The 14,900-nt window shown below is 35.0% G+C and overlaps 1 protein-coding gene across 12 annotated transcripts in view; it reads right to left on the reverse strand.

Annotated features, from left to right (window-relative positions):
• Positions 1-14,900, reverse strand: part of LOC149799253 (rho guanine nucleotide exchange factor 7-like) — a 115,886-nt gene that overhangs the window by 35,545 nt on the left and 65,441 nt on the right. For 7 of the 12 annotated variants that reach the window (XR_016421124.1, XM_089958536.1, XM_089958534.1 and 4 more), the window contains 2 exons: positions 10,550-10,642; positions 4,137-4,160 (listed from right to left, as the gene is read on the reverse strand). Coding sequence is in view for 11 of the 12 variants with exons in the window: in XM_089958536.1 (XP_089814662.1) it covers positions 4,137-4,160; positions 10,550-10,642 (117 nt within the window). In the remaining variant the exon portion in view is untranslated. The remainder of the gene's footprint in view (positions 1-4,136; positions 4,161-10,549; positions 10,643-14,900) is intronic. The other 5 variants (XM_089958539.1, XM_089958535.1, XM_089958541.1 and 2 more) reach the window with 1 other exon arrangement.

The raw sequence follows: 14,900 nt of genomic DNA on the forward strand, positions 1-14,900 counted from the left end.
TTATTTCATGCCTGTCATTTCACCATTCAATGAATAAAAGTAAGGATAAAAGATACATTTATTTTAGTGTCAAAACAATCATTATAGTCCAAAAAATTATGGACAATGAACAGATTGCAAAAAAGACTACATCAACATGCACAATACACACAACAAAAATGACAAATATCTGTCAATGAAAGAAAAATGTATATTCCAGGCGACACAATGCAAAATAAAAAGCATGCAAACTTTATGAAACTGGACAAAAGTCCAAAGTCCAGACTAAATCCAAATAATGAGTTAAATTCCAGCTTTTGAAAGGAAAGATACATCTTTCTTGAAAATATCATTAATAAATTACACACACACACACACACACACACACACACACACACACACATCCTGAAATCCCTGCATCTGCTGGACATGTCAGGTAGATCAAAGGACTTGACTGGCTCATACTCTGAGTAACTAGTCTAGGATTTGTTTATCCAGTCAGCTACCAAATAAACACCAAAAGCTATCTATACTTGGAAGATTATAAGGTCTAGTTTACAGATTGTCAGACAATAGAGATGCTGAAGACTATGCTAATTCAAAGGTGATTAAGTTTACTTCACACTGTTCCTTTATCCAACAATCAACATTTTTGTGTGCTCATTATGCTTTCCCAAACTGTTTAAACACACTACAGCCACAAAACACAGAATAAAAGCAGTGTGAAAGTTCATTTCCTGGATTGATCAATAACTCTAAAACCCAATGATTACCTCTGAGTCTGTACTAAAGGCAGGTGGATCGTGTTACAGTGTGTCAGCACAAGATAATGTTACATGTAATAGAAATAATCTGAAGGTTAGGCCTGAATTAAGAACATAAAATACTAGCAAGAAAAGGAGTTATTATCATCCTCCAAGACTTACTTGTGGATCAAATAAAACTTCCACATATTTTAATGGAAATTACCATCAATTAAATGTGTGTGTGTGTGTGTGTGTGATTTGGATTTTTAATGTAGTATTAAAAATTTTAGTCATATTTCTACCATATCTGCAGTGTGGCGGTTTATTGTGGTCTAGCACTAGGGTAACATGCTGCAGGTATATAGCATTATGTCCAACCTGGTCACATTATCCTGACACCAGGCCAACCAGTCCTAACACTAACCCTTGAATTCTGATTGTCAAGCAAGGCAGGCTGCTAGTACCATTTTAATAAGTCTGGTATGACTCAGCCAGGGTTCAAACCCACAACTTCCTGCATCCAAGGTAGATGCTTTAACCATTAACTAGGTCTGATTTATGATGTAATAACCCAACTTGTTACCAATTAATAATTACTAGAGTAGATTAAATTACTTTTGTTGGGTCAAACTCAATTTTCTGAAGTTACCAAAAATGATTTTATTATAAATAATTAGTTTGAGAGGAAACCAGTTAATCATGGAATGATAATGCTAACGTTAAAGCAGGAGCAATCTGGAACTGAAAATAACACATTTTCAAGTACATTTAATATTAGGTGTAGACATGTAACAATGTCTTTTATCTCACAACCTCTTATATCCCCACTGAATATTTTAAAATTAAATTTCACAAATGTATCACTGCAAAGTTAAATTTATGGAAAAAAAAGTATGACAAGAGCCATTAGAATATCAGGATCTTGTAAATGTATAATACAGACCTGCCAACCCTAATAAGACCTTTCAGTAAAAAGTCCAGAAGTGTTAAAGTTTTTGAAAGTCCCTATATGTCATAAGCTCTTATAGCTGGTGAGGTGAGGTGTCCCACCGAATTCTAGTTCTGCCAGTTGTTGCTGTGATACTATACAGCAGTTCCTCATCATAATGCCATTCATTATGACACAGTTCTGTTATAACACTAGTATTGTCATGCAAACCAATCATTATGACACAGTTCCTGTTATAATGCTAGTTCAGTCATGCAAACCAATCATTATGACACAGTTCCTGTTATAATGCTAGTTCAGTCATGGAAACCATTCATTATGACACATTCCTGTTATAAATGCTAGTATGGTCATGGAAACCATTCATTATTAAACAGTTCCTGTTATAATGATAGTATTGTCATGGAAACCATTTATTATCACACAGTTCCTGTTATAATGCTAGTATGATCATGGAAACCATTCATTATGACACAGTTACTGTTATAATGCTAGTATGGTCATGGAAACCATTCATTATGACAGTTCTTGTTATAATACTAGTATGGTCATGGAAACCTTTAATTATTACACAGTTTTTGTTATAATGCTAGTATGGTCATGGAAACCTTTCATTATGACAATCCTTGTTAAAATGCTAGTATGGTCATGGAAACTATTCAGTATGACATAGTTCCTGTTGTAACGCTTGTATGCTCTGGTAAACCTTTCATTATGACACAGTTCCTGTTATAACACAAGTATGGTTGTAGAAATCATTCATTATGACACAGTTCCTGTTATAACACAAGTATGGTTGTAGAAATCATTCATTATAACACAGTTCCTGTTATAATGCTAGTATGGTCCTGGAAATCTTTCATAATGACACAGTTCTTGTTATAATGCTAGTACTGTCATGGAAACCATTCATTATGAAACAGTTCCTGTTATAATGCTAGTATGGGCATAGAAACCATTCATTGTGACACAGTTCCTGTTATAAAACTGATATGGTTGTAGAAACCATTCATTATAACACACAGTTCTTGTTATAACACTAGTATTGTCATGGAAACCATTCATTATGACACTTTCCTGTTGTAACACTAGTATGGTCATGGAAACCAATTCATTAAGTGATAGTAAGATTACATGCATTATTGTGCACTTTTATAATGTGACCATACTCTAAGTCAGCTTTAACAGTTTTTCAGTCATATCGCTATGATGTCTGTAGCATGGCAGTATATAGTGATGTCTAGCACTGGGGCATCATGCTGCACACATGTAGCATGATGTCCCACCCAGTCACATTATCTCGACACCATGCCGACCAGTCCTAACACTGATCTCTTAATGCTGAGTGCCAAGAGTGGCAGCTGTTAGCACCATTTTTGTAAGTCTTTGATATGACTCAGCCGGTGATCTCTAAGTCAGTATACTGTATGTCTCCCAGACAGTGCTAAAATGAGCACTGCACAATAATCCCATTAAAAGGTAGTCTCACTATAAGGCAGTCATCTGCATGACTCCCATGGATAGCATGATAATGAGGGAGTACTGTAATAGGATAACATTATAATGAGGGAGTGAAGTATCTTGCCTCTGAACATGCTACAGAGTTGTGTTTTCATTAGCAGCAGGAGGCCAGGTTAAAAACCTGCTTTTACAAACAATAATACACTACAATTTGCACTGACCCTGCCTTGCACATGTCAATTTGTCTTAGCAACTTCAAAAGATGATGAAAAGCTATGTTTTGTACATCTCTGAAAAGTTAAATAGTTTAAAACAAAATTTCAGCATTGTTCACCATGATACAAACACAAAGAAACTGATACATGTCTGTACCTTTATTTGAGTAAGTATGATATGATGAATCTTTGCTGGCCAAGTTTTGCTAATCTATGGATCTTTGCTGACCAATGGTCATTGATCCATGGATCTTTGCTAGCCAGTGTTAATTAATCCATGTATCTTTGCTACCCAATAGTCACTGATCCATGAAATTGCTGACCAATGGTCACTGATCCATGGATCTTAGCTGCCAAAAATCATTGATCCATTTCATTCTGCATCAACCCTGGACATGTATAGTTAAACGAAACTGTTCTGAATATGTTCCTTCTTGTGGATGAAAGAGTTAATCCATGAAACAAACAAAATCATTTAGCCATTTCCGAGCTCATTACACATGCTACATATTTACTATGCTGATGTCCATGATGCTAGCAACAAATGTCAATGGGTCAATGTGGAACAAGCAGATCAACAACCCTTGGCTAGTGAAGATGGACATGATGATTTTGCCATAGTTGTAAAACAGTTCACACACTTCTTGTCACTTAAGTGGATGCAAAAACTATGCATTTCTAGTCTAAGTATTAATGACATAAAAATGCAACTTAATTTCTCAATGATTATGCCAATATATGTTAATTACAACTAAACAGAACATTAGCATTTGTTGGGCATCCTACCTGATTTATTATCCTGGACTTTACCTGTGTAGCATGAAAAAAACTGCTTAATAAACACAGAAACTTGACTACATGCGTCATAAAAAAAGCTTGCAAGTATAACATAGAATGGATTGATATATAAACAAATTTTCAGTCTGCAAATGTATCTGTTGTATGTAACTCAGAATGGATAGATATAATGAAAAAATGTTCAGTCTCGGAATACATCTGTGGTATGTATGCTACATGTATGTTGTATTTGAAAAGTTTGGAAAGTTGACACCACATAAATTTCACAGAATTTCATACTTCATTTCGAAACAAAAACATCTTTTGTTCGTTTGTTTTGGTGTTTTAGGACACACCAACAAATAAAGGTTGTGTTTGTTTTCAACATATGAAGGTAATTATCATATACAGTATGTTTTGGTGTTTTATGACACACCACTATGTGTGGGTCATGTTGTGTGTGTTATAGTGTTGTGTAAGAAGTGTTCATTTGGTGTTTTACAGCAAACCTGCACATGAAGGTTACCTTGTGTTTGTTTTGGTGTTTTACAACAAATCAAAGTTTATTGTAATTGTTTCGGTCTATAACAAAACACCATCACATGAAAGTTATATTGTTTTTTTTTTGGTGTTTTATGATAAACTAACAGATGGTGTTATGATTGTATTTGTTTTGGTGTGTTACATGAACACATGAAGGTTATAGTGTGGGATTTTTTGTGGTGTTTTATGATAAACTAACAGATGTAGTTATGATTGTATTTGTTCTGGTGTGTTACATACACATGAAGGTTATATTGTATGTTATGTATATTTGATTTAACTATATCTGATTTAATATACATTTATTTCAATTTAATTGTTTGTGAGTTTTAATTTTTTTTTTAAATATGTTTTATGACATGTTATTGTAATGCAAATTTATTCTCTAGAGATGATACTTTTTTCAGAAAATAGTTTGACCATGACCGTTTGTTTTATAAATACCAGGTGTCGATCTAAATCCAGACCTTGTTTCAATTTTTTTAGCAACTACGTAAACAAGTTCTATTTTATTTTAAAATGATTGATTGTTGTTGATGTCATGATGGGACTTCGTGTTTAAGATGTAAACAATTTGTTTTATTTTTCATTTCTTAGAGTAAAATGATTGGTTTTTGTCAGGGTCACACTGGGTGTATGTGACCTTTAACAAGTACTTAGTTTCTATAAGCTTTGAGATGATCACATGACCCCTTGTTTATGTTTTAGGATAAACTACAATCGTTGTTTTTAAAAGTTATTCTCAGTAGAAGCTGGGCTGTTAAACTGGAAGTTGTATGTTGTGCTGTTTGGAGTTATTTCAAATTACTTGGTTTGGAGTTATTACAAATTACTTGGATTCAAAATGATTAATTAAATGTAATTTTTCTGGAAAATACATGTGCTCATGTGAAATTCTTAAAGAGAGTTCTTATAAGAAATTTATTTTGATTTCCAAAACTGGAGTGATAATTCTTGTTCCTACAAGGAACTGTAGACTTCAACACTCCAGATTTCACCATATGTCATCTTCCATCTTGGATTCTTTGTCGGGATTCGAAATTGAAATCAGTAGAACATTTTGTTATTAGGACTACAAAAATGTTATTCTTGGATTATTCCTGGAATATTTTTTGGATTTGATTCTTAAAACCGTAAGTTCATATTTTTTCATTTTTATAGAATTTTTCCTGAGAAATAAATTACTGTATTTTTTCAAAGCTTGTTGTTTTGAATCTTTCTTGTGTTACTGTTTATTCAAGCCTAAACACGTGAAGATGTATTTGTTTGGTGTGCTGCATACACATGAAGGTTATATTGTGCTTGTTTTGGTGTTACATACATGAACACGTGAAGGTTATACTGTATTTGTTTTGGTGTGTTACACAAACATGAAGGTTATATTGTATTTGTTTTGGTTTTGTTACGTACAAATGAAGGTTATATTATATTTGTTTTGGTGCGTTACATACACATGAAGGTTATATTGTATATGTTTTGGTGTGTTACATACACATGAAGGGTATATTGTATTTGTTTTGGTTGTTGTTGTTGTTGTAGGGTTTAACGCCATTTTTCAGCACACGATAGGCTATACATGGCGGCCAGTATTAATGGTGGAGGAAGAACCCGGAAAATCCCCAGAAAGAACCACCGACCCTCAAGAAGCTACTAGTAAGCTTTCTCACATATCCACATTGATCGAATCAGAGACTCGAACCCACGCAGACAGAGGTGAGATGGCAGTGATCTGTAACGGAGAGCGCTTTTGGTGTTTTCTCACTGACATACAAATATATGAAATCTTTTTTTGTGTTTCTGTTTTAGGTGTTTTACAGACCTGCCAACCATAAACAGACCTTCTCAGTAAGGCAGTAAATGTTTTCCAATAGTTGGGCCAGTTTTCAGTAAGGTGTAACAAAATATAATGTACTGCTATTGTCAGTCTGGAAAACATATTCTAGAAGTGTGATTCAAGATTCAACGATAAATATAGTGTTCATCTCAAAAGTTTGTGAAGTTTACTTTAACCTTAATTATTCCAGTACAGTTCACGATCTGCGGTTCCAAACCCCACATAGATTAATGGCTTCTTGATATCTCCTAACTTGATGTAATCCTTTTTTAAAAAAAGCTGTGGCAATGGCAATCCTCCATGTGATGTACTCAAATCAACACATGATGTCCACTACACAAAATGGTTGCCCTTCCTGCTTTTCCCCCCAAGAATCTTGATATTCCATTTTATTTTCTTCTGTACTACTAAAACATTTTTAGATCTTCATTGTCCCTTTCATCCTGACCTCTCAATTGTTGGATGCCATTAATAAAAATAATACAAAAGTTGGTAAAGTTTGTCTGGTTCCCTGACCAATTTAAATGATTCTAATTATGAAACCAGGTTATGAATCAAATATGGACAAGCCAGTATCTAGACTTTACTGCGAACATTTGTATTTCTGTAATTTGTGTTTTTATTCCATAAGTCTGTATTTTAAGGTTAATTTCCGTAACACTTATGGCAAAATCATGAGGTGGCAGGTCTGTGTTATACTGTATTTATTTTGGTGTTTTATGGCACACCAACAAATGATGGTTATATGTGGTGTTTTGGTGTTTTATGCGACACCAACAAAAGAAAGGTTACACTGTGCTGAGGTGCTTGGTAAATTGCATTAGGAAACAAAATTCTCTTTCTGCTTGTCAAAATTTGGAGCACAGAATCATGTACTTCATCTCCATTCCTCTACTAAATGTTAACAGTACAATGATTGCCTACCATGTTTCGCTTTGGTTCATAAGGTGCCAATTTTCACATATTTTATGTAGGCCACAAACCATACAGTTAAAGACTGAATAAAAAAGACCACCTGTGAAAACAATAGCATCTCGATCCCAATCAAAGACAGCCCCTAATTTAATCAAATTATTGGGAATACTCGTATTTTGGAGGGCAATGAAGTTGAGAAAATTTGAATTTCTGAAAATTAAATTGTTCTCTAAGAGCATAAGCACACACTTAAATATCTCTAACAAGAGTAATTCAAAGGGAATGCTGCTGTACTGGGTGAAACAAATTTCCAGGAATTCAAGATATAAGTGCTGAAACCATCCCATAAATAATAACAAATTATCAAATTAGTTGCTATGGAACAAATATTGGCTACCAGCTAGACAACATTTTCATTTGGGGCAAAGCAGACATCATTAGAAGTCTTGTGATGAAAGCCCCATTTTATGATGATTCAGAAGAGTAAGGACTACATGATTCAGCTGTCATGGCAGCCATATTGGATGTATTGGCACCATTTTCATTTAGGACGAACTATGTAAGAAGTCTACTGGTGAAATCCCATGTTGATATAGCCATCCATTTGCTGAGACACAGAGATATTTTCAATACATGACTTTCCATTCAAGAGGAGCTGTTGTTGTTGTTATAGGGTTTAACACCATTTTTCAGCACAAGATAGGCTATACATGGCATTCAGTATTAATGGTGGAGGAAGAATTCAAAAGGAGTAGCAATAATGAACGGATGGACAAAGGACAACAGACCATCCCATAAATTCCTATGGTCTATGACCATTAGAGCTAAAAACACATCATTAAAAATTTTAATGTTTAGGTTTTCTCTTCTCTTCATTTCCTAACAGAGAATCTCATAAAATTAATAAAACATTTTTATAGAAAATATTAAGCAATTGTTTTTAATAAACCTTTTGTATTGAAACAAATTTGAACAGAAGCTGTCCAAAATTATCAAGGGAGGTAACCATTATAATACCTTCCTCCTAGGATTAAAATTAGAATTATATCCTTTCAGATTGCTCGACTTTACTTTTTCAAAACCAAAAGAACAAAAACGCTATATACTAAGAAATGCATATTTTTAGAGCTACAAACTATATTTAGTAATAGGGAGTAGACAGTGTACCATAAACTTGAGAGGGATGAGCACTCCATATCAAATACCCAAAATTGATAACGATAAACCTATGAAAATAATAGGGCCCCCTTTCCAAACATATCTACTAATTTCATAACATGATGAATAATCACCCACCTGGGAAGATAAAGGATCTTCATGCACTCTGAGGCATATCTACCATCTGAAGGACTGAATAAACCATCTGGGAGGACAATAGAGCCATCTTCTCAATTAGTGCCATTACCATTAACTTAAAATGAACAACCCACCTGTGAAGACAACAGAACTACTTTTCCAAATCAGTCAAAGATCCATGTGTGAAGATAACAAGATCCCCTTCCAATCAGAAGCATAGCCATACATTTAAGTATTTATAAAAATGTCACTTTTTGCAAAATTGAAAACTGACAGTAAAATGACAAATGAAATGGCAGTAAAGTTAAACAAGGCTACACCATACAAACAGCAAGGGTTTTGCAGAATGTGGTGTTTCGCCTTTTTCTAAAAATACGGGTTTACAAACAAATTGAACACTCTGCTGACCCTGCTGCTGCCAATGCAACTGACATAAGTATCACTATATTTTGCATATTTCTCCCCTAAAAATGTGACCAAAAACAAATAAAAAAACATAAAAAACAAAATAGAATGTAACATGACAGAAAAGATGCATAATGATTTTCCCAATCATACATGTCAACACAAAATAATTCTACACAAACAAAATCTACATACACACTGAAGTACCAATGACAGTGACGTACATCAACATTCCTATTAAAATGATTAAGTTTTAAAGAAAGCACAAATGGTAATTTTTTAATAAAACAAAAGAATGAAGCGGTGTATGAAATGCATTTTTACTCCTGCATTTATCTGCTAAAGTACACTGGAGAATTAAGCTGAAATTCAGTACTATACAGTATATAATCATGTCTAGTCAAGTCCAACTGCGAACAACATAGACTAAGATAATGATCTGCCAGTACATAATGTGTTGGCAGATCAGTGTCTATGTTGTTTGTTCTACTTAATATTCCTAACACACTACACAAAGATCTGCCATCGCATAATGTGCTGGCGGATCAGGGTCTATGTTGTTCGTTCTACTAAATATTCCTAACAAACTAAACAGACTAAGATCTGCCACCGCATAATCTGCTGGCAGATCAGGGTCTATGTTGTATGTTCTACTTAATATTCCTAACAAACTATACAGACTAAGATCTGCCACCGCATAATGTGCTGGCAGATCAGGGTCTATGTTGTTTGTTCTACTTAATATTCCTAACACACTACACAGACTAAGATCTGCCACCACATAATGTGCTGGCAGATCACGGTCTATGTTGTTTGTTCTACTTAATATTCCTAACAAACTACACAGATCCAGTTTGCAGCTGGACTTGACTTATAGTACAATACAACATATATTACATTATTAGACTTGATTCAGCACAAGCACTACTGTCACAAATTGGCAAAACATTACTCAATTTCACATTAGTTATCAATTCAAAATCCCTTTTTTATGTGCCAATACAAGACCCATTATGTCTCAATCCCTTCAAATGATAGATATTATATGCACTAACATTGTATTTGTATGAGCCATTTTTAACATGTTGGAACAATTTTCAGCTAGTTTGTTATTTTCAACTCTTCCGATACTTGTTTGACAATTGTTGATGAACAGTCAAAATTAGAATATTAAGAGTGACTTTCCTTTGGAGACAGAAGTTCCTTCACTTTTCTAGGGAAGCTTTAACATTAGAAATAACTTAAAGGGATCTTGAATGTGATGGATGCTGTTTTGTACTTGCACACAGAAGACTGAAATTTATGTTTTGGAAGATATTACTCTTTCTGAGTAATTTTATTTACTGTGCTGTGCTTGTACATTTTCATTGAGATCCAATAGAAGTCACAATCAGACTTTGGCATACAAAAAAAATCAGTGTATACTCACAGGAATTGACTGTATGTCTGGTCTTGGCACTGGTACAGTATGCCTCAACAACTTTTAGAATTAATGCATCTTCCTCATTGGTACGAGGGTCATCTGAAAGCAGGTAGTAGAAGTAGAACTTTGAAACTCAAAGCACAACTCAGATCTCAGTTTTTTTCTTTAGTCTTAGGTTTTAACCTAGATTTATGAACAGACAAACACATAACACTTTACAATTTTACCAGATGAATCATTCAAGTCATGCTGAGTTTTTGGTGATAAAGCTTTACTGTATGTACATTTAAATTTGCATTTATTGGTTTCTAAGTTGAAAAAGTGAATATCTTGAACTGAAAAGGAACAGATGCTATATTTTATGTGAGGATTATAAGAACAACAAAAACCCACCTCAATACATGTTGACAAAATAATTTAAGCAGATAACCTCAACTATGTTAAAACACCTTTCAGTGCCTAAAAAAATAGTATATATTTAAGTGATAAATATTAAATGATGTGTACATTTATCTTAAGTGTGAATGGGAATTCTATCATACAAAATATGATTAATCTTTGGGGAATATCATACACTATAATTTTTGTCTCAACGATAAAGTCAGACGTAAGTAAGGAAATCGCAAAGTTGTGCTAAATATAAAATTACTTGGCTGCATAGAAAAATATACATGACACATAAAATAATTGTTAACATGCTTTCTTTTAACAAGGTAAATAAATGGACAACTTAGTGAAATCATTAGCAATTGATGACCTCCTTTAAACTGAACATGATGGGTTTGGTGTTGGAATTCTAATGTGAGCTGAATAACAAAGTCAAAGCAAAACAAAAGTTCCTTGAAGGGACCGATCTACTAAGCAAAAAGAATTTCTAGGATTCAAAATCAGATGATGGGAATCTATTACCTTACACTGTGCAATCTGATAAATTTTTTAATTAACAGTTGATGACAGGGCCCTGCTTCTCATCCATTTCTATGTAATGACCATTACATGTGGATATATATTTCGCTGAGAGCAGCAATAGACAATGCACATCTACTTATACATTTTTTCAAGATTCTGGATTGCTTGGATCATTAACCATGCAACATTATCCACCCCCACCCACCCCAAATTATACCAGTGATCATCCCAATGTACGTAATGAGAACTTATAGTACAAAATGAAAAAAGTTAAAACAATTTAAGAAAATTCTAAAGAAGAAGAAAAAAAAAACGTTAAAAAAAGGCTGTTTCTAAATCAAGGGCATAAGGTTATATCATGCCCAGGCAAATAAAAAAGTTAGGTTGGTGTTTAAAGGCCAAGTGACACTCTGAAGGTTATATCATGCCCAGGCAAATAAAAAGGTTAGGTTGGTGTTTAAACGCCAAGTGACATACTGAAGGTTATATCATGCCCAGGCAAATAAAAAGGTTAGGTTGGTGTTTAAACGCCAAGTGACATACTGAAGGTTATATCATGCCCAGGCAAATAAAAAGGTTAGGTTGGTGTTTAAACGCCAAGTGACATACCGAAGGTTATATCATGCCCAGGCAAATAAAAGCCTTGCAAAAGGACACACCAATGTAGCTGTTGCAAGATGAACCAATGGTGTAGTTGAACCTGAATCCGTTTTGGTTAGGGGGTGCTCACCAGTTATTATGTCCTTTTCAGAAAATGACGTATGTAAGGTGAAGATGTTTCCATTTAAAACATGCACAGTGGAGAGAATGTTGGCATGCCTCTATGCTACTTTAATGTAATGTGGCTGGCATTTATTTGGATATTGTACTTTTGGAAATTGTAAATGATCTGTGTGTGTGATTAGGATTTTTAACGTAGCTTTAACAATTTTTCAGTCATATTGCTACGATGTATGCAGTGTGGCAGTTTTTAGTGATGTCTAGCACTGGGGCATCACGCTGCAGACATGTAGCATGATGTCCCACCCAGTCACATTATTCTGACACCAGGCTGACCAGTCCTAACACTAACCTCTTAATGCTGAGCGTCTAGCGAGGCAGCTGTTAGTACCATTTTTGTAAGTCTTTGGTATGACTCGGCCGGGGTTCGAACCCACGACCTCCTGCTTCTGAGGCGGACGCCCTAACAACTAGGCCACTGGAGCGGTTCTGTAAATGATCTAAACACACTGCTAACTAAAATGACTGCTCCCTTGTGCTCCAAAACTCAGCCTGAATTTGTCTAAAGTACACTATCCTTAGCAGCTATTAAAATACGGAAAATGAATTTTGCCAGACTAGACAATACAAGCTTTTGAAAGGGCAATGAATGAATTACCAAATATACAAAATGTAAAAAAAAGTTATTTGCTCTTTTTGATACAATTTACCTCTGAAGTTCAGGAAGGGAAAATGACCAAGTGGAGCTAGCACGTTTTTGAAAGATGCACATCTGGAGTAAGGCTAAGCTGTATACTCTATAACCCATATTACACCCATCAATCATACACCAAAATAAAGGGAATTAAAGGTTCTTTGAACTATACCTAAGATATACAAGGTCTTTTTTAAAAAGCCAGTATAACCAGTGAGGAAAGCCGGGGAAATTCTTTTTCTTTAAAATTCTAACCCTATATAAAGTATGAAAATGTAGAGTGCCACCTTACGAGTCCAATGCATTAATCGGCGAGCAAATGTGACTCAGTCAAATCGAGGTTATAAACACAACATAACAGAGTTATATGGGCTGCATGAATCCACAATTTGCATTATGCAATCACTTGCTGGTTGGCAATTATTACTAAATATAGACCCTCAGACTTGCAATCCAAGTGTGGGTTCAAATGCCTGCCAGGCTAGCCTGGTCGGCTGCCTTGTTGTGTCCTTGGGGAAAATCTGTTACTCCTATTTCCTTGGCATGAAATACGTATCAGTTATTCTTGAGAATAACATACCAAATTTGATAATAAAGACTATTTTCTGTTTTGTCTGCATCAACCATGATGCAGCTATGCTTTATGCTGTTGACACACTACTGAAGTGCTAGAAGAACAGCCCCAATTACTAGATTGTTGATGAGGGAAGCTTCTTCCTTAGACCACTTGCCCTGTAAGACAACTCCCTCAGCTTTAGGTCAGCCCTCTGCATTGAATCTGAGGTGTTACTGTAAAGGAAGGAGTGATATTCTGGAGTGTGAATCAGAACTCTTATCAGAAAGCCATCCTGATTTTTTCACAAATTAAGATGGTGATAAAACCTGGATTCCAATAGAATGCAAGTGAACAGGGGGTTCTTGTGAGGTCTCCAGTTTGCAACAAGGAAGAAATGGACGGGCTGCATATGAAGCTTTCCTACGGAAACTAAGTATGCTGTGCCATTCAGAGTCCCCACAAGAGAAGGTTAGAGACGAGCAGAGAATAATGTCTTCTTGTCCAGTTTGGCTCAGAAAGCAGGTGTATCTGAGATTCTGTTGGGAGGAACACAAGACAGGTGAGAAAAAAATTGTCCTGCAGAAACAAACTTCTGAGAAGTGATAAGATTAGACTTTTCCTGATTGGGGACAAGGTCTAATTGAGTCACTGTCTCCAAAAAAGAGAGACAAATCCCTCATCACGGCACATCTGGAAGCTGAATAAAGGTCAAAGGAAGAGCTAAAATGTTACCTCCCAGACAAAACTGCTGAATTTTCCTGTGGGTTGGTAAGATGGGATGTGAAAATAAGCAAAATGGAGATCTATGGACACCACAGTCCCTGTATAAACCAATGAGGATGGGGTACAATGGACCTTCCAAAATTGGGGCATTTCTTCAATGGTTTAGGCAATCTAATACCATAGCCAGGGACCGGTGTTCCTGATCTCATAAATCCTGATAGGCTACTGCTAAGATTTGCCATCTGTAACTGCACCCAGAGGAACAGCCGTAAAATGCTTTTGCTGTTTTCCATCACAACCTTGGAGGTATCGAAGGCCACATCCCTCATGAAGTGAATGAGCTCTGCAGACACTACCATATATAATAATATTAATAATAATAATAATAATAATAATAATAATGAGGACTTTGTATAGCGCCTAATCTTTAGAAGCTCTAAGCGCTTTACAACATTAAACAACACCTATAAGATAAAAAACATAATGATATAATGATATGATTACAAAAACAACAAACACCATGAAATTAGAAAACATTAAAAAAAGGAAGAAAAAGAAGAATTTTTTTTATATAGAATATTTAAGGTAGGAAACATTATTAGGTCTTTAAGTTTGTTCCTGCAGTCGAAAAACGTGAGTTTTTAGAGCTCTCTTGAATGTGATCACTGTGTCTTTGTGTCTAAGTTTAGTGGGCAATTCATTCCGCGTTGCTGGGCCCTGGTATGCAAAAGAACGTTGTCCATATGACTTTGTTT

The sequence above is a fragment of the Sinohyriopsis cumingii genome, chromosome 5 (assembly GCF_028554795.1).
Source record: "Sinohyriopsis cumingii isolate HCF-2022 chromosome 5, ASM2855479v2, whole genome shotgun sequence".
Lineage (NCBI taxonomy): Eukaryota > Metazoa > Mollusca > Bivalvia > Unionida > Unionidae > Sinohyriopsis > Sinohyriopsis cumingii.